Source organism: Schistocerca gregaria, chromosome 2, assembly GCF_023897955.1.
Source record: "Schistocerca gregaria isolate iqSchGreg1 chromosome 2, iqSchGreg1.2, whole genome shotgun sequence".
Taxonomy (NCBI): Eukaryota; Metazoa; Arthropoda; class Insecta; order Orthoptera; family Acrididae; genus Schistocerca; species Schistocerca gregaria.
Window position 1 is genome coordinate 228,890,311 of NC_064921.1, and position 22,146 is coordinate 228,912,456.

Genomic DNA, 22,146 nt, shown 5'->3' on the forward strand with positions numbered 1-22,146 from the left:
TGCTTGCATAGGCTCAGTCATAGGCAAATCAGGTGGGAAACTTTGCATTTTCCTAGTATTCTACCACTTATTCAATCAGTCTACAAAGGAGATTCCTTAGAAATCACTTGGGTGACCGATCTTAAAACATTGTTCAGGTGCATGTGACCTGTAGCATATATAACTAACTGGGGACATTGAACAAATACAGAGAAGGGTAACATGAATAGTCACTAGTTTGTTTTATCTTGGGAGAGTGTCAGGATATGCTGAAGAAACTGAACTGGCAGACACATGAAGATTGGCACAAACTATCCCAAGAAAGCATACTTAGAAAAGTTTAAGAACCAGCTTTAAATGATGACTCCAGGAATGTACTGCAATCCGCTAAGTCTCACTCCCATAAGGATCATATACGAGTGGAACAGGAAGAAACCTTAATTTATGGTACAGTGGGAAGTACCCTCTGCTATGCACTTCATAGTGGTTTACAGAGTATGGCTGTAGATGTAGATAATATTCTTGTACTGGTACTTGCAGACGTAACTATTATTCTTCTGTTTAAAAGTGTCAGGTTTTCACAACCTCTCAGTGCTATAAATCTCCTAGGCTTACATGTATTATTAAGCCTTTATGCTTCTAAGCAATGAATTTTTTATTCAGATGAATTTTGTTTAATTGATAATGAAATTTTGTCTGTGATGAAGCAGGAGAAATAAGTACCACTTTCTCTGCTATAAAGAAAACCACACATACTATTGCAGTTTTCAAGTGATTGACTCTGCCAGAGGACTGTATAAGTTTGTATACACACAATGCATGAACAAAGTTAGTAATTTGTTTTGGGGCAATGTTATGTTAGAAGACAATAAGTACCCTTCTTGCAGAACAATATTAATGTTACAGGATACACCCACACCATCATAGTACCATTTCATGCTTAATAGCAGATGGTAGTATCTGTGATCCGAAAGCTCCTCAAACAGAAAAGAAACACAGTGGTTCTCTTTGTTACTTGATGTACTTCTCAACTGTTTAAGGCAGTGTCTTCTGTCTGCATTTCTATAGTTTCTTAAGTGATTTGCACGAGATCTCAACAATGCAGCTTTGCCACTACAGTTCAAGTTTACTTAAAAACACTTAACTAAAGTATATATCTCAGCTGTTTCTGGTTGTAAAATGTTAGTTATTCATAAAATGAAATATGGTATTACAGGGGATTGGGGAAGATTGGATTGGCAAATTGGATAACCAACAAAGAGATACTTACTAAAATTTGGGAAGCTTTATGGCACAACTTACATGAAAAAGGGATTGGTTCATGGACATAATAGTTTGGTAATGGAAGATAGTGCCCAGGTAGAAAGTGTTGTGGAAGACCAAGGCTTGAATGTGATAAGCAGGTTGCAGTGGATGTACGCTGCAATAGTTACAGAGATGATGAGACTTTCTCAGGAGAAACTGGCATAGAACTGCATCAAACCAGTATTTAAATTGAAAACAAAACTAATAACAAACATCCCATAATGACATCATGTCAGGATTCATATGGAACACTATTTTGGATGTTGTGGAGAATCGGTTCACGAATGTATTATCTTTGATTGCAGAGCACGTGTTCTCACACATGTAAAAGTGTCTTACTAATATTGTAATGTATTTCGTTTTGCTTATTTAATGGCAGTATTGACTGTTGATTATGTTAGTTGACTTTCTGAAAAAAACGTAATATATTTTTATAATGTATTTTAAATAAATTGCTAATTTGTGGCTTTATTTTACAGCAAGCAGAAGTTTCCCCTACCCGCCATTTCCATGTCCATTCTGTGACCGTGCCTACACCAGTTGGGGCTTCCGCCGACGCCATATCAAAGCAGTACATACTCAATCACAGAAGCTGCCGTGCAAATGGTGTGCAGAAGTTCTTCCATCACACTCAGATTGGGAACAACATGTAACAAACATCCATGGATTGGCTCCCACAGATGCTCACAATGGGCTTTTGATACTTGAAGAAGCACATATGGTTTTACAGATACCAAATCCAACACGCCTTGACACGTTTGTCAGTATGATCAGGAAGAATAAAAGTGCTGCCAATAGTAGTGGATCTGGATCTGGCAGTAGTGGGGGAATAGTTAATGCTGGAGCAAGCAGCAGTTCACAGGATGACCAAGATTGTTCAAATGGATCTGCCAGCGAAGCAGAGAAGCCTGCATCACGGACTTAATATGTTACTCATAATTCGCTTTTCACGTTACTTTGTGTTGACATCACACTCTACTACTTATCTTTAGAAGTGCCAGATCTGAACAACACAGCTCTCCTTGCTGTGAGCTTGATAAATTGCACATCATTCCTATGTCTAGTGTCATTTTGTGGATTTAGCAATGTGTACTATGAAGCAGAATAATTTACTTGTGATACTTGTCAGTTGTCATAAGAAACACATTTTGAAAGGTACTAAGCTCTAATGATATAGTTTTCATCATACAGTGACAAATACAGGCATATAGACATAAACTGGCCATACACGATTCTTCTGTGATGTCTTGGTAATATTTATTTCTATTCACCTTTTACTCTCAGATTTGTCACTTTTGCCATGTTTCAATTATAATACACTGCTCAGTATCAGTCCCTAACACCATTACCATTGTGATCCATGTCACAGACTTCCAAAATCAATATTACATGTTTTTCACTGACAAAAGTATTGTAATACTTCATTTTAATTATGTGTATCATTATAATTTTCCTAAAGTAAAAGTCAGTGAGATACTATTTTCATGTTAAATTCATTAAAGTTATATAACTTATGTTAATTTGATAGCACACTGAAGTAGGGTAGTGTAGAAAGTGTAGTTTTACAGTGTTTTCTCAAGTTATTTTCATTTATACCTGATGCTAATATGTGGACATCAGAAACATAAATTATATTACAAAAGAACATGAGCAGTTGTGCAGAATGTAGACAGATGGTAACAATAGCTTTCTTTACCTTTGATTGATGATTTACTGTAACTAACTCCAAAAAGATTCTTTGCATTAGGCTCGACGGGACAGATATCCCCACCGTTGGTTGTACCTGACTTCCAGGTCTGAGAGTTTCACAACTTTTGGACTTCTCATAAAATTATCTTTTTATCAGACTCAAAGCAAAATATACCTATAACTGAACATACGAATGATGGTTCTCTACTACTTCTGTTGTTCCAACAATGTAAAGTTTTATGAGTACAAGACGACAACAGTTTATGCTACCTGTAGCTACTATTTCAAAATCTTATTTTATTGCCAGTGCGGTGTATGTTAAAAAGAAGAGCTTAATTCTTGTGGTTTCAAAGATTGGCGACAAAATATTAAGGAAGATTATTGTTCAATGTCCCATTGACAACAAAGTGATTGTACACAGGTATTTAAGGAAAGGTCGTAAGCAACAGACATTCAAGAACCAAGTAATTAGATATTATTTATGGAGACAACACTAGTACTGGAACCATCTTTATTATAGAAAGCATCTCTGAGATTTATGATGACTTAAAAACTCTATCCAACACTCCAGATACTGATGTTGATAGTATTCTTTGCTTACATTTGCAATAAGAGTGCAGCGTATGGATTTCAAGTGAATTTCACTCATTAATATATTTCCATCAGATTTACTTTGAAATATTTTTAAATAATGAACTGCAATGAAAATAATATTTATTATACAGCAATCATAATATGACATTCTGTACCTGTAATTTGTGCCTTTTTGACTGATGCTTCTTTCCCAACATGTGTTACTTTATTCAGGTGTATATTTGAGAGCAGTGACAATACTGTGTATTTTTCAGTGAGGGACTCATGTTCTACAAATAGTTGCAGTTAATAAAACACTGATTATTGTTTTGTAACAGATTTTTTTATATTTGTAATAAGAGAGTTTAGAAGAATGGAGTGGATATTTTTGTATAAATTATATGCTGTGTATATTGCATGTATTATGTAGCTCCTACTTCCTTCACATTATGACAGAAATATGTCAAGATTGTGATGTAATTTCATACTGTATTTTTGGAAAGTTGTTTATTGAAATAGCAGTCCAATAAATTAATTTACATCAATTAGGCTTACAATTATTAAGATGAAAAAATAGCCTGGAATTATTTTGAAAAAACAGCGTTCATCATTAATAATAGAGCCACATGTTAAGAAAATGTTAATACTAGGCTGTTGAATCCTATTAACTGCAAGTCAAGCAAAAAACAAACTGCAAATGCAAGTGATTAACTTGAGGGCTTAGACAGCTTAGAAACCCAGTTCCAGTCTTCTCCAGGAGACAATGCTATGGTTGATGTAAATGATAATAGTTTGACGAGGGGTTGAACTAAAGGAACATGACAGTCATATCTCTTTTATTCAAAGAATATTTGTTATGCAGTTATAACATCATTCTCACACCACTTTTGAGTTGTGTTAATAATTACCATCCTATGGGTACCACACATCAGTCACACCCTCTCAAGTTTCAGACATAAATTACTGTGTGGTGTGTGTGATTTTGTTCATTTTTTTTTACATCCCTGGTCTCTCCTCCTCTAACACTATTTTGTTAGTGTCTGGTTAACCAATGCATTAATAATTACAATCCATTAATGTGTCTAAATATATGCATTCTTTCTAATAAAAATCAAGCAATGAAAACCACAGATCTGAATAATGTTTGCAACATGCAGTTAAAGATTATCAGAACGATCATAATTCAGTAGCAGTGCAGATGTGTATTTCTTAGTGAGAGCCCAGACACACTCAGACACTTTTAAATGCATGATTCATTCTTATTGCATGCAACAGTTCTTGCATCTACCACTGGGTTCCCTAAGTCCTTTTACATCTATGGTGACATGCCAAATGTCTCAATATCGCCATTCTTTCTCATCCCCTTCTCTCCACCAATTCTTGGATACCCCACATCCACTCTTTTGGTGGTCTTCCTCTTCTTTTTCTTCCAGGGGGTTGTCATGGAAGCACTGTCTTTAGGTCTTTGTCTTATTTCATTCTTTTGACATGCCGTAACCACCCAAGCTGTCTGTCTTCCATTCTGTCTGTAATATACTGGCTCTGCCTCCTTTCTCTTATTTCCTCATTTCGAGTTGGGAAATTCTACATGCTCCTCCCAAGTGGTCCATTTCTAAAACTCTAAGTCTTTATTTATACTTTCTGTGAGTTTGTAACACTCACTCCCACAACTTGTTATTGGTTGCTCAATGGATTTGTATAACTGCATTACACCAACTAAAGTACAAGATTCAGTTTTTGGATAACCATTCTTTCCAACCTGATTTTGATGTCTGTCAATGTGCAAGTTACTTTCCTCTGCTCTTGTTCTCAGAATTAATTTTCAGATCCCACTGTTTATACTGTTCCATTAACTTCCCAGAAAAGTAAGTTTTACTAAGTTTGTAAAACCATGTTGCCAGACAATATTTTTAAGTGTAAAAATGCTCTCTACAAAAAAAAAAAAAAAAAAAAAAAAAAAAAAAAAATAAAATCTGTTCAATATGAGGACTATTTTTAATTCCACAGATGTATAGTACATTTTATAAGTAATATTGACCCTTCCCTGAATGAAATGAAAAACGCATGTTAACTATCCATAATCACATTGAAGGCAGTGATTTTGTGACAAACACTTACAAAATATAAAATAACAGAAAATAATGTTGTGAGTGAGTTTTGATGCAGAAAGAGATGTAAGCAGTACAGTAATAGATTATAGGTTGGATACAACAAACATAAATAGCAATAAAAGGCATAATCGAATGTTTTATGGCTATGGAGCCTTCAAATTTTTCAACTCATCACTCACAATAGCAGCCTGAATTTTTCGTCCCCTTCAAGTTCTGGTTTAGTTGTAATACTTAAGGAACTGTATTCTGTGCTACCTGTAGTCATTATTTTTGCTGGTGGGGGAACAAGACAAGGAATGAATAAAAGTGTGGAAGCTAATGCTGCTTTGAGCCACTATGTGTGCTTACAGACCATTCTTGAATCATCTGCAGGTGAGCCATTGGCTTGTGTCATTTATGATTAGAGGTGTAAATAGAACATAATAATATATATTAAATATCAAGTGTGTCAATTAAGAGTGCTGTTTTAATATGAAATGTACAAATGAGAAGAACCCATGGTTGCACAAAATATTTTATATTAAAAATATTTATTATTTATCTAATACAAGCAATGCAGAAAGTTTGTCAGGCTTATCTTTGTTGCAGTCTTTGTATATAAAATTGTATTGTGGATAACTGTAAGAATTACCTTTGTTGGCACATTGTGCTGTCTTCTTCTTGTGCCTTTTTTATTGTAAATTTTTACTGGATGTTTTTTATTTATCATTTTTGTATAGACAGAAATCTGTTTTTGATCATTGATGAAGGATACAAACTAGTCAGTTCATTTTAACACAAGAAGTTACTGTTGTTTGTGCATGACATATTTCTAAGTAGCTCTGTATTTGAAGTTCATCTAAAATCATTCATTGTCCCCATGTTCCTGTGTTGATACAGACCTTTAAAACTCATGAGTGGATTCTTATTACAATCTAGTAGTGGAAATAAATATGTTTTCACTATTTTTATAAAATATTTAATGTGGGTTGTATATGTACAATTTTAGTTATTACTAATAAACAATTGCTTTTGCAGAGATTGTGTCCAGAAAGTGATTTTACCTGTTCTCAGTTATTACACACTTTGCATGCTGTACAATACCACGTATGAGTCCTTGGGATTTGAATTTATGCTTGTAAATGTTAGTTCTCAAGAAAGAAAGAAATAAATAAAAGCATGTGAAACTGCTTGTTTTATGATGGAATTATTTCTGGTGGCACATTAGTACACAACTGTGTTTTGACCTTACTCTGTGGCACGTTTCATCAAAATCAGTCAACTCATTGGCAGTGGACAAGCAGTTTCCTAAAGAGATGTTACTGCATTCCACTGGGAAATGTTCTTTATCATGAAAAGAAGAAACTGATGCTGCACTTTTGTGTACGTACCAAATAAGTTCCATTAGTGATGGTCGCTTTCAGTGGGGGACCGTTTATTCCATGCACATCTGCATTTGTTCCTCGTGCTGTTCAGAAAATTTCTGCACATCGTTTTCCGTGGGTATCGAAGTGTGAATATGAAAATCCATGCCATGAATGCTCTGTTTGCCATATGATGCCTAAGAGTTATGGAGTCTTAAGAACTCTTCCATGAGGCTGCACAGGAGCACCGCTTCTTTCTTTTTTTTTCTGCCTGGAAGAATGAAGAACACATCCCTTAGTAAGTAGCTCATCCACTGCCTCCGAGTTGATTAATGATGTTGAAATTCATTTCCAGTGTAAGGACGTAGTTGAAGACTTCAAAACAGCTGCTCAGTGTCATCTGTATTTTACCAGGATACACATACGTTGTAACAAAATCTGGCTGTTTATTGCTGTGATAAGTAAATTATTCATGAACTTTAAAGACAAGTATGACAATGATGTAGTACCATGCATCCTAAGGACTGTCATAATCACTTAATGAGAAATACTGAAAAGACAGGAGTAGGTTTCAGAATGAACTGCAATTATAAGAGTTAAAAGACATTAAATCAAACTAGTGGTCAATAAAGGAGTAAGGCTGTGTTGTAGTCTATCCCTGGCATTACCTACTCAGCACATTTTGCAAGCAGTAAAGAAAACCAAGAAGAAATTTAGAAATGGAATTTCATTTCAGAGAGAGAACAAATAAAAACTTTGAGGTATGCTGATGACATTGTAATTTTGTCAGAGACAGCAAAGGACTTGGAACAGCAGCTGGATGGAATGGATAATCTCTTCAAAAGATGCCTTAAAGTGAGCTTCAACAAAAGTAAAACAAGGGTAAGTGAATATCATCAAATCAGACGATGCTGACCAAATTAGGTTAGAGAATGAGATACTATAGGTAGTTGATTTGTTTTGCAACTTGGACACCAAAATAACTGATGCTGGCCAGTGTAGAGAGGACATAAAATGAAAACACGCTGTAGCAAGAAAATCATTTCTGAGAAAGAGGAATTTGTTAACATGTAATATAAATTTGCATGTTAGGAAGTCTCGTTTGAAGGTACACTCTAAGACAAAGGAAAAATGATGCGCCACAAAGGAATTACATGAATGGGATGAATCTCAGCAGATGTAGTGTACATTACAGACAAACAAATGGTAATGATTTCCAAAAAACCGGATGATTTATTCAAGAGAAAGAGCTTCACCAACTGAGCAAGTCAAAAAATGGTTGGCCAACTCTGGCCCTTATGAAAGCAGTTATTCAGGTTGGCATTAATTGATAGAGTTGTTGGATGTCTGCCTGAGGGGTATCAAGCCAAATTTTGTCCAACTGGCACATTAGAGTGTCAAAATCCTAAGCTGATTGATAGGCCCTGCTCAAAATCCATAATGCTCCAAACTTCACAATTGGTGAGAGATCTAGCGACCTTGCTGGCCAATGCAAAGTTTGGCGAGGACAAAGGAAGGCAGTAGAAACACTTACCGTGTGCAGGCAGGCAACAAAACGGGGGACAGACTATCATCAAAGTACCACTGTGCTGAAAGGATTCTGTGTGTGACAACCAAAGGGGTCCTGCTATGAAAAGAAATGGGACCACACACCGTCGCTCATGGTTGGCGGGTGACAGATTGGTATCCCACCGCTGCCTGGAGAGTCTCTAGACACATCTTCCCTGGTCATCAGGTCTCAGTTCGAAGTGGGACTCTTGACTGAAGACAAATCTATTCCAGTCAGTGAGATTTCAGGCCAAAGACATGTCTGGAAATGCCCCAGATGGAGTTGGGATGAGAAGGTACTGAATGAATTGGGGAAAAATGAAATTTGTGGCACAACTTGGCTATAAGTAGGGATTATTTAATAGAACATATGCTGTGGCTGACATCAAGGAATCTTCAGTTTGGTAATTGGAGGCTAAAACTGCAGAGGGGGGCCAAGACGTGAACACAGTAAAAAAGTTCAGACTGATGTAGATTGCAGTAGTGATGCAGAGGTGAAGGGTATTGGACATAATAGACTATAGTGGAGGGCAGCATTAACCAGTCTTTGAACCGAAGATCTTATCAACAAATTATTATTTTCATAAGCCGATAAATTAAACAACAGTTTTTGCAATACAGGAAATTAGATAGTTAAAGCTCTTGTAGGGAGGGTTTCATTTAGTAATTTAAGGAAAGAAAGTGTTAAATACAGAAATAGAGAATATTAGGAGAGTGCCAGCAGTAAGAGTGGCCATATAAAGGAAACAGAACACTGAAAATTTCTGGAAGAATGTACACAATTTAGGAGAAAAGCTCATCAAATAGTAGAGGAGGTGAATCATCGATTAGCACATAAAAGAGCTAAAAACCTCAGAACAACATTTGTATCAGGAATCTCCACCTTGTGGATAACATAAAATATAAATAACTCCGAAACATCGACACATCTGATTTATAGAATTTGGCAAATTGGTAGGAACATTGGTAATTATCATATTTGGTTTAGTGAAATTTTGTAATTAACAAGGAATGAAATTGTGTAATGCAATGATACTCAATTTCTTCTATCAGAAAAAAAAACCTGAAATAACCTGTGAACTGCTACTGTCAATCTGTAAGACAAATGTACATAATAAAAGTCTTTGTAAATAAAATAGAAAGAAACTTCCACATGGGAAAAATATATTAAAAACAAAGATTCCAAGACTTACCAAGCGGGAAAGCGCCGGTAGATAGGCACAATAAATAAAATGCACAAACACACACAGAATTTCGAGCTTTCGCAACCGGCGGCTGCTTCGTCAGGAAAGAGGGAAGGAAAAGGAAAGATGAAAGGATGTGTGTGTGTTTGTGCGTTTTATTTATTGTGCCTATCTACCGGCGCTTTCCCGCTTGGTAAGTCTTGGAATCTTTGTTTCTAATATAATAAAAGTCTTTAATTTTTAAAGTAACTAAAATAATTTACAGAATAATGCAGCCTAAAACAAGTCAACAAAACTATCAAAAAGTACTTTTACTCTGAAGGACTGAAATACATTTATTCTAATACAAGGATATAATCATATATACGATCCTGCAGTGCCTGTAGTATTCCATATTACGATGCTGTGTTCCTTGAGACATGCATCCATGAAGGAACAGGTGGCATCGTAATTCTGAATAACAGAGGCACTGCAATATCATATTTATACACTGACGCTGGGCGAGTGACTTTCAAGTAAAATTGCATCCCCTTGTATGGGAATATACATAAGTGGATGTATGCGTACAAGTTGTAGACACATGGCTGACAACATATGGAAGTTTGGGTGTGGCAGTGAGTCATGCTTGGATAGCCTACCGGTAAGGTGACTGCTAAAATGAGGTATGAAAGCTGAAACTGGTTTTGTCTTCATATAATTAAGAAATCTAAGGTATTCATTGTTTACTTTAAATGTCTGACGTAAACTTCAGTTATGACATTGTTATTTGTGGAGACTGTTTGTCTAAAAGTGATAAGTGTATTTGAAAATATTTTGTATATATGTCAGATTGTTTTAATGTGGAAATTTTTAATTGCAATCTCAAAAAAATATAACATCAACAATGAAAGAATTGTTTAAAAAGCTATATATAAATGGAATTTGGGTCACCGTGCATTACTGTTTATAGAAGTTTTGTGATGTACCACCTATGTCACTTTGTGCAATAAAAATGCAATCAAAAGTATAAAAACTTACCTGGTCCTTAATCCACACATGGGGATATCGGACATACGAACATCTCTGACAGGTGCACAGTGGACGATCTTTGGACCGAGTGTGAAGAATGACATTTTGCTCTTAACTGGTGTTTGATGTAGATGCTTGTAAAGTTACTATCTCAAATAAAGCATATGTACATTAACAGTGTCGCATATTATTGGAAGAGTATTTCGTGCTGAACCGTGGTCCACTCTTCCCATACTGGTGACCCCTCATCCATCATGAAACATTCATTAAATTCACTATTCTACATTAACTTGGTTAAGTTTGTTATGTCGCAACACTGTGGTCCTTATACAACACATCGCCCATCTCTGGATTACAGTGTGAACAGTATTGCAGTACAGAATGTGCATCAACATGCAAATACAATGGTGAAAACTGAATGCACTGACAATTCGTGCCTCAAACCTATGAATGACACAGGCCTAACCACACCTCAATAATGGCAGGCAACAATGAATCTGCTCTTGTACTTTGAGGAAAATACAGCCACTGACTGTACTCATAACCAACAAAGATTGCAACAGAACTGTAATGCCACTTTTGTGTTGTCTGCACCAAGAATCAGATATCAGCAACCGCTTACTGTGTCTCCACAACCAGTTGTGCACCATGAACAATCAGCAGCCATGTTGCCTGGTACACTGTACAATACTACAGTTATTTTTTCAGCTTCACCACTGAGGCTCAGCTCGCAACTCAAAGTACCACAGTTCAGCTCCACCCACCCAGCTTTGTGGTTCATGATGACAGACAGCATTTTTGTAAGCAACCAGTATTTTAGACAATGATTCAAAGTACGTTAACCTGCTTTGCCATCTGACGGGACAGGCTGAACTAATCAGCACACCTTATCCTGTCTCCACCACATACAAATAAGTAGAGCATAGCAAAGACTATTCTCTTGCAAAGGCTTTAGTGAACCCCAGAACAACAGCTGCAGGAGGCTATCTACAAACAGCATGTCCATGACAACATGTCCTCACGACTTTGGCATTGTATCCACACAACTATTGCTCATACTCTGTCAGAAAAAACTTACGAACCCTATGGATCATCAAGTTACTGACCAAGATGCAATGGTGATGATCATACACAAGCCCGAACCTCTATAAAAATGACTCACACTTGCTGATCACATTTCCTTAGTGATAAACCAGTCATGAATATTAAAAAGACAGAAGAATGCCAGCCTGCTACTTTGAAAGACATGTACTCCACTTGTTTCCAGTTGAGCCAGCTAGACACAACCCGAGGATGAAATTGCACCACCTCAATGGCCAACAACATGTCCTAAAACAACAGCCTTGTCTGTGCCATGGACCAATGATGCACAGCTGGCCCATGGCCATTGATCTCCTATTTCCACAGTCAATCTGTACACGCTACTCTCAAATGGGCTTGAAATAGGTGCTTCGGCTTGCCCCAAGGAGCAATTTCGCTTACCCCATCCACGTATAGCACAAACACATGTTGCTACCATGACAACCATGCAAGGATGCCTCTTTGTGCCTGACATCACCACACAATGTTCAGTGCATCTGGACGTTCTACAGTTCTGTCAGCTGTCACGCAATGTAGGTACTGATGCATCGTGCTCCTTGGAACCATATCAAGTGACTTTACACTATGACCATGCCTACTGGGCCCCATCTGCCTCAATGTCTCACCATCAACAATTCCTCTTCTGAAACACTCCATGCTCTATTGTTAGACAGTAACTTCACCACCCACATCAACTGCAACGCACAGTCACAGGCATTATGTGTTGAAAACAAAGACTTCCAACATCACATCAGAGAGACAGAGGAAGCTCTCACATCAGTGGACGAGCAATTAAGCATCCTACACTCTCAATGGCCATCTGGGTGCAACAGTCACCTCACTGCAGTGCATGCCAGCACAATTGTCACTACGACATTAACACACCACCATGTGCTGTGCTTGTAAACATTTGAACTGACCCACCCACGTCCTGCACTCAGGCATACGAAAGTGCAGTGCTAGTTGAAACTATACACCGAATCTTGAACTCCCATTCATCACAAAAATGAGGCTACAGGATGCTCAACTCCAAAGCTGTACATGGCAGCTGCCCTATACCTAACAAATAAGACTTGATGCACATGCACACTGACATAATGGTATTCAGTGTAATCGATTGTAAGATGGCATATTTACAAATCCCAATAACCCAGAAGACATCCCAAAAATGTTGGTAATGACCACATTTCAAATGTATGAATACCTCTTTATGCTGTATGGCCTCAAGAACAATGCACAAATATGAAAATATTTCATTGACGGCCTACTCTTTCAATTTCTGTACTGTTACTCCTCTTCTTCAACACACATGAAGAACATTTGCATCACTTAGAACACGTTCATCACCTAGAATGAGCTCCTCTTCTTCAACACACATGAAGAACATTTGCATCACTTAGAACACGTTCATCACCTAGAACGAGCTCCAGCTGCTCTATGACAAGATAGTGGTGTCATTAATGAAGCAAAATCTTAGGCTATATACTCAGTTCGTGAGGCATCAAACCAAAAGTGAACACGTGTATATAGTGAAAGACCTGCCAGTTCCAGACAGTTTTTATGATCTGTGATGTTTCCTTTGAATCCTTAACTTCTATTGGTTACACCTCCCTCATGCAGCTGTATTGCAGCCCCCTCTCACAAATGCCTTATTTGAATGGAAAAAAAAACATGGCAAAAAGAAAATCACATGGCGTGCGGTGATGATATAATCATTCAAACATTGGGCGAAGAACTGTTTAGCATCAGCTGTTGCTTTGTACACCCTGACCCCGAAGCATGACTCTCACTCATGAATGATGCAAGTGACACTGTGGTCTGGGCTGTGCATCAGTAAGTGGTACACCACCTCCAATTTTTATCGAATTTGATGAGTTCATTGCAACATGTTGAGAGAATGAGAAATGCCAATTTTGGAATTGTAGTACAAGTACAACAAAGATTTGACAAACACTGCTGAAAAAACAGCTGTAACTTCTGTTCTAATAGAAACATGTAATTTTTGAAAAGGCTATGGACAAGATTTCAAATTATATTCGACATGGCGATATTCAAACAATGTACATAATCAAGGTCAGTGACTTTGACCTTTGACCGTGACTATCTCAAATATCTCCTTCAAAATTTCTGACAGAAATATATATTTGCTTCATGTTACACTACAGAACATCATAAAAAATCAAGTTGGGATAGTATTTGAATTAGAAGATACAAATCTATGGCTCTCTGATATAATAAAGCAATACAAATTGAATGCAAAATACAACAAAATGACACGAAGTACTGAAATACATGTTAGCTATCAAAAAGATGGTCTGACAGCAATGAAGTATAAGGTACCTCAGTGAACAGGTTTTTGTAATATGCAAAATGCTAATGTGGCTTTGTGTGATCAGTGGTACAACAATGCACCACAAAATGTGACAGATGTAAGAAAAAACTGACACAGAAACAAGGGTCTGTGTCTGAACCAACTACAATGAAACAGACAGGAATAATGAACCTCCTTAACTCCTCACATGAGTCAGACACATCTGTAACTCCAGATATTGGTTTAATTGCATTACATGACAGTCTTGTATCTCTTGACGAGTGACCAGTGAAAAAGAAGAGACTGAAAAAGAACACTTGCACAGAAAAAAATTGGAAAAGTGTCGAAGTTATTTCAAAGTAATATGAAAAAATGCAGAGTGTGAAACAATTGTGAAATCTGAAACTATAATGCAATTGAAAGAGAAACTCAGTACTAGCAACACAAACAGTGAGATTATCTGAGTAAAATATTGACACTACTTCTGAAAATTTGGAACATTTGAAGGACTGAAAATTAATTTGGAACCTCAAACTGTTTAGTAAGAAAAGCAAAACAACTGGTCAAGGAATGTGATATGTTAGTCACTCCTAATCTGAGAGCTGGATGTGTCCTAAGTGAACATGTGAGCTGTGTCATAGAATTATACAACAGAGAATATATACACCACTGTTTGCCTGGGAAGAAGGATGTTGTTTTTGTCAAGGAAAACAGTTCCAGGTTTAATAAACAAAAACAACTGGTGACAGGAAACCTGAATGAGTTGTATCAAACATTCAAAGATAAACATCAAAGACTGAAAGCCAGATTATCAAATTTTGCCAGTTACAACCCAAGAACAGTGTTCTGGCTGATGTGCCCATAGTTCATGTATTTGCAGTATTCACCAAAGGGAAATCCTCATGTTGGAAGGTTCCAGACTGAAGGAGTTGACACATGATGCTGACTCTCAACTTGTACACGTACAAACACTTTCTCACTCAGATCATTTATAATCATGAGGGAAATATATTGCAACAAATAGTCCACATCAAAACTGGTATCAATGACCACGCCACAGTTGTGGCAAGAATGATTACTGAAATACAAAGGGCAACTAAAACAAGCGGAAATATATACTAGTATATGTTCTGTAATCTAAATAAAAAATAAGTAGTGTCTTATCTCAATGAGGAACTTGAAACTTCCAGCACAGGGCAGGAGCATGTAGAGAAACTCTGGCTCATGCTTAAAAGAATAGTTGACTATGCACTACGTAGATATGTACCAAGCAGAACAATTCATAATGGGAGGGAAGCTCCATGGTATATATATACTGTGAATAGACTTCTAAAGAAACAGAGTTAATATGTGTAAAACAAAGCGTAGGGCTATAGATAGAGAGATGCTGAATGAAACGCGTTTGGCTGTCAAGAGAGCAATGCATGGTACCTTCAAAGTCTACCATAGCAGAATATTGTCAAGTGATCTTTCACAGAACCCAAAGAAATTCTTGTCACATGTTAAGGCTGTTAATGGCGCCCAAGTTAGTGTTCAGTCCCTAATGAATGAGACAGGAACTGAAATCGAGGGTAGCAAAGTAAAACCACAAATGCTTAACTCTGTTTTCAAATGTTCCTTTACAAAGGAAAGCCCAGGAGAATTGCCCCAGTTTAATTCTCATACCACTGAAAAAATGAATTAAATAAGTATTAGTGTCAGTAGTGTTGAGAAACAGCTAAAATCATTAAACTTGAACAAAGTTCCAGGTCCTGATGGAATCCCATCAGATTCTATACTGAAATTGCTGCTGAGGTAGCCCCTCTTCTAACTGTGATTCATACCAGATCTTTCGAACAAAAAACCATGCCCAGTTTTTGGAAAAAGTCAGTAGAAGGGTAGTAGAAGTGATCCACAATACTACCATCCAATATCCTTGACATCGACTTGTTGTAGAATATTAGAACACATTCTGAGTTCAGACATAATGAGATATGAACAGAATGAGCTCATCAGTGCCAACCAGCATGGATTTTGGAAACATCAGTCATATGAAACCCAGTTATCATCAGATGTAGAAGTAACTTCGGGCATGCCCCAGGGAAGTGTGTTGGGACCTTTGCTGTTCATGTTAATGACCTTACAGATAATATTAATAGTAAAATTAGGCTTTTTGCATATGATGCAGTTATCTACAATGAAGTACTATGTATTTATGAAGCTGCATAAATATTCAGTCAGGTCTTGATAAAACTTGAAAATGGTGCAGAGATTGGCAACTTGTTTTAAATGTTCGGAAATGTAAAATTTTGTACTTCACAAAATGAAAAACCATGGTATCATATTACCATAATATCAGTGAGTCACTGTTGGAATTGGCCAACTCATACAAATACCAGCGTTTAACACTTTGTAGGGATGTGAATCCAAATGCTCACATAGTTTCAGTTGTGGGTAAAGCAGGGCAGGGATGATTATCTCTCAGTGACCAGAAAATATGGCATCTATTTTTGCCAAATTCACATACATTTTTGGCAAAATTCCTATCTGTTTATGTCAAAATTCATGTCTTATTTTTTGTTTGTAAATGATTAGACACACAAATTTAAAAGGTAGTCATGCTACGTGAAGACAAACAAAGCCTTAGTTATTTGAAATTGACTGTTAATAAAAATTGCTGATTGATAACTTTTGACTGAAATGTTTGCTGCTGCAAAAACTTCAACAGCTTTTTGTTCCAAAGTGGCCTTTGTTTTCTTCATTTGGCTGTATTTAAACTTTCAGATGTGATTGTTCTTTTGAAAAGCAGCAGCATTTTCCCACTGGTGGACTGAATGCATCTCCAATTTAAGGTATTCCTGGACATTATTTGTCTTTTTCTGCCTAATTCAATGATTACAAAATCAGGAGACTTACTTTTGAAGACTGTTAATTTTGACCTTTTGTGGGCATTCATTGTCATGCAACCCATGCTTGAAAATGCTACGGGCAGGACTGACAAGGCACTTAACATAGAAGTAGAAGCATACATATGGCAACTCTATCTTAACATTAGGGGAAGAATTTCAGTGCAGTCGAGAAACATTACAGACTTTGTTTCCCTATTGCTGCAGTGTAAAATGTGGGCACTATAGGCTACAATGGTAGATGGCCATGAGTGTAAACAAACTAGAATTTTGACTGCAGTGCAGGGAAACAAGCCCCATCTTCCTTTCGCAGGGCAGCTGAACTTTTTTTACACATTGTTATAGGCATCACCAATCTCTCATGGTGTTGTAAGGGTCATAATCAAAACCCGAGGTAGATCAGGATTAGTTGCTTCACTTATTTCAAAATAAAAATAAAACAATGAGTGAGACACAAAACAAAGCATTTGGAGATTGCTACCACACAGTTGTAGGTTAGCAGGATATTAATAACAATGTTGTTCAGTCTATCAGTATTCGACGCACCCACAGTTCAAAATGTCCCCTCCACCCCTTACTTTGCCACCTTGAAAGTGACTGAATTATACCAACTTCTCAGCTTTAGCTAACAAACAAACATACGCATTTCTTTGTTATAAAACATTAGATCCCATGGCTGAGTATTATGTTACATTAAATAGACCATTCAACTACCCACAAGGTGTATGGCACCAGATCATTTAGTGCATTGATACATCATAGCATTTGTACACTTGTTATTTTGCAGATTCTTACACACATTATCTTTTCAGATTGGGCTTCACCAGATGATGTGCAATACCAGTCCTAAAAATTAGTTACATTTTTCAATATTCGTATGCAGAAAATAAAGCTATTTCAGACTATCTCTGATAAAATACTTCATCTGGATACAATTCACTATGAAATAATGACTATTAATTAATTTTACATTTTCAAATCTTGAGGCATAATTTATATCTATTGCACTTTCATTGCAAAATGTGAACTTTTCCAATTCCTAGTTATCACATCACTGAAAAACAGAGTCTGTTACTTTGCATATTACAAATGCTTGTTACGGGCTTGTTCATACTGCTATCTTATTGTTCATTCCTATAACACCATACTTTAATAGTTATCATGTTTTTCAGTACTTTATGTCATTTTGTTGTTTTTTGTGTTCAATTTTCATTGCTTTATTGTATTAGAGAGCTTTAGATTTATGTCTCCTAATCTAAACATCTTCCCAACTTTACCTTTTACTTTGTTCTGTAGTGTAACAGGAAGAGAAAAATACATATTTTCCCAGACATTTTGAAGGAGATATGTTTTGAAATATTCAAGATCAAAGGTCAAAATCACTGACCTACATTGTCTGAATATGAACATGACGGACATTATTTCAAAGCTTTTCTTAGCCTTTTCCAAAATTGTCTGTTCCACAGCTCTACCTCAGTTAGAGCAGAAGTTACACCTGTTTTGTTAGCAGTGCTTGTAGAATTTTCTGGACGTTTTTAGTACTGTAAGGAGGCATTACTTTTGTCATAAGTTTGCTACAATTCTGAAATTTGGCAATTTTCATTCTCTTAATGTGTGCAATGAACACACCAAATATGATGAAAATCAGATATGGCATGGTTGGCAGCTGTGTTGATTTGAAATGGAATGACTACTCTGCAGGATCACTCACATATGGACTACCACATATCACCTACAGAGTAATGGCCTCATTGAGAAGTGGCACAAGATCATGAAAGTGCCCCTGGTGTGCTACTGCGGTTCCTGGACTGTGGCACTCTCATGGGACTACTTGGAATCTGCTCAGCAGACAAGGATGACCTACACGTGTCTTTAGCAGAGGTGGTCTATGATGAGCCACTTGTCTTGCCCATAGCCTTTGCACAGTCTACAGCTGGTGCAAAACAGGCAGACTTAGTGTATCATGTTCAGAATCATATTCAGAAGATGCATGCCCATTGTCCACAACTCATTTGACCCCAAAAATGTTTATATGCAAGGACCCTGCTCCTGAAACTTTGTCATGTCGTGAGATGATGCCGTATGATCAGTTCTGCAGCCCCTTATCCAGGCCTGTACAGTATGCTTAAATGTGGTCCACAGACAGTCAACATTCTAACGCACAGCAAATCTATGACCATCTCACTTGCTCAGCTTAAACCTGCTCAGATGCTCAAGGATAACTTTCCCTCAACCTAACCAAATGTCGGCACACCTGTCAATGAGAACAATGACCAACACAGATCACTTGCATCACCCCAGGCCTCAGATCTGATGTGAGCCAGCAGGACTGTGATGGAGCTTTCACCTCCACCCTCCTGAATCTGTTGCACCATATGGCCATGTCAAACACCCTCAAGCAACATCTGTCACAGTACGACACATACAGCATCATCACATCATATGACACTATGAAAAATGGTCTGGTCACGCCCCTCACAGAGTCAGCCATATCACGACCACTCACATGCACCTGTGCAAGCCGATATCCTCTGACCACCACAACCAACAGTATTCTGCCTGTTGGGGGGCTCTGTAGGAGTACCGCTCTCCATGACACCCAAATGTCTCTGGCTGATGCAGAGTGGGTGATCTTTGGACAGAGAGAGAAGAATGACAATGCGTTCTCAACTATTATTCAATGAAAATGGATGTAAAGTTACTATCTCAAATAAAATGTATGTACATTAACTATGTCGCATATTATTTATTGTATGAATAGTTCCTGCTGTACCGTGGTCCTCTCTTCCTGCATATGTAGCATGCTGAAAGGAACTAAAATATGAATCAAGTTCTTGGGAAGTACTCCAGGACAATGAGCAGGTATCATTTCAATATCCTGAGATGCCTCACCCAAATAGACTGTTCACAATTCGTAACGTTTAAAATTAAAGCAAGTTTATATTATTTCAACCATAGTAAGTTACATAAAGTCATTTTCCTTTAAAGTGGTAGACATTACATTACAAAGTGTTGCATTATCTGGAATTAATTAATTGTTTTGGCACAACAAGGTGGAATGAACTGTGATCTGAGGTAATACTGCATAAAGTGCTAATGCCGTTTTAACAGTATTACAAAAAGGATACACACATGACCACAGTCCTGGCTGCAGAAATCAGGACCTCCACTAAGTGGTGAGTAGCAACCGTCCTCTTCATAATATTGATACATTCCATCCTGGATCTTCTGTTGTTTGATAATGCTGTTTTTAGTTTCAGTTACACTGAACATATAAAAACAAGAAAGTAAAATTAAAACGGAGTCTGACAAAAATGTTTTGTTGGTTGGTTGGTTTGAGGGGGGAGAAAGGTGCCAAACTGCTTGCTAATTGGTCCCTTGTTCCTATAAAACGAGTCCATGAGGGAAGGAATAAAACAAATAAGACTTGTCACACAAAACCTGGAGAAAAAAAAAAACCCACACGAATTACAGAAGGACAACAGACACTACAATGGACAAAATAAGACAAGAAAGCCACAGAGAGAGACAAACAGGTAGAAGGGATTAAAACAACAGAGCAGATGACCATGGCTGGCTGATCACAAGAATAAGGAAGGATAAGCCAGCCACTCTGCAACACATTAAAACCTCCAGCCTAAAAGCACTAGGATAGATAATACAGATGGACAGAGGACATGCACTAAAACTTAGGTGGAACAATAAAACCTCCTCTCGTGTACAAAATATAAAACTAAATCAGCTGATGAGGTGTTGTCAGCTAAAACTAATGGTAACGAGTCTGGTAACTGAAAATTCAGTCACAGGGCTGCTAAAGCAGGACAGTGCAACAGAATGTGGGCCACTGTCAACCAACTGCCACGCTGAGACTGGGGTGAGACAACACGGTGGAAGATGGCTGAAGCAGAGCCGACAGAGGACCACAGAGTTCCTGTGAGAGGCCCACATGGAGCATTTTCTCACATTCGTAGTCTCCTTTAAAGCATGCAGTTTATTGGGCATACCTAGATTATGGATAGTTTTTATGAGGCACTCAGTGATGTAGTTGTTAGAGTAAAGGACCAGGACAGTGTTCTGCTCATGGGTGATTTTAATGCCAGGATAGGAAATTGAACAGAAGGGTATGAAAAGGTTATGGGTAAATTTAGAGAGGATATGGAGGCCAACAGGAACGGGAAACAACTCTTGGATTTCTGTGCCAGTATGGGCTTAGTAATCACAAACTCCTTTTTTAAACATAAGAACATTCACCGGTATACTTGGGAAGGCAGGGGAACCAGATCTGTCATTGACTATATAATAATAGATCAGGGATTCAGGAAGGCTGTGAGGGACACACGTGTATTGAGGGGATTCTTTGATGACACTGATCATTATCTAATCTGCAGTGAAATTGGGATTGTGAGGCCGAAAGTGCAGGAGGTCAGGTCCATATGTAGGAGGATAAGAGTGGAGAAACTTCAGGATAAAGAAATCAGGCACAAGTACATAACAGCGATCTCAGAAAGGTACCAGTTACTTGAATGTAGTCAATTACAGTCACTGGAAAAGGAATGGACAAGGTACAGGGACACAGTACTAGAAGTGGCTAAAGAATGTCTTAGAACAGTAGTGTGTAAAAGTAGGATGAAGCAAACAGCTTGGTGGAATGACACAGTCAAGGCAACCTGCAAAAGGAAAAAGAAGGCGTATCAAAAATGCTACGTACTAGAACTCAGGTAGACAGAGAAAGTTATGTTGAAGAAAGAAACAAAGCAAAACAGATAATTGCAGCATCCAAGAAGAAATCTTGGGAAGACTTTGGAAACAGGTTGGAGACTATGGGTCAAGCTGCTGGAAAACCATTCTGGAGTGTAATTAGCAGTCTTCGAAAGGGAGGTAAGAAGGAAATGACAAGTATTTTGGACAGGTCAGGAAAACTGCTGGTGAATCCTGTGGATGCCTTGGGCAGATGGAGGGAATATTTTGAAGAGTTGCTCAATGTAGGTGAAAATACGATCAGTAATGTTTTAGATTTTGATGTAGAATGGGATAGGAATGATGATGGAAATAGGATCACATTTGAGGAAGTGGAGAAAATGGTCAATAGATTGCAGTGCAATAAAGCAGCTGGGGTGGATGAAATTAAGT

The 22,146-nt window shown here is 37.5% G+C and overlaps 1 protein-coding gene across 2 annotated transcripts in view; it reads left to right on the forward strand.

Annotated features, from left to right (window-relative positions):
• The window catches only part of LOC126336747 (protein bric-a-brac 1-like), a 174,579-nt gene extending 169,061 nt beyond the window's left edge, over window positions 1–5,518 (forward strand). For both annotated transcript variants that reach the window (XM_050000746.1, XM_050000747.1), the window contains one exon: window positions 1,764–5,518. In XM_050000746.1, the coding sequence (XP_049856703.1) occupies window positions 1,764–2,209 (446 nt within the window). In that variant the 3' untranslated portion in view covers window positions 2,210–5,518. The remainder of the gene's footprint in view (window positions 1–1,763) is intronic.
• Window positions 5,519–22,146: the final 16,628 nt, after the last annotated feature.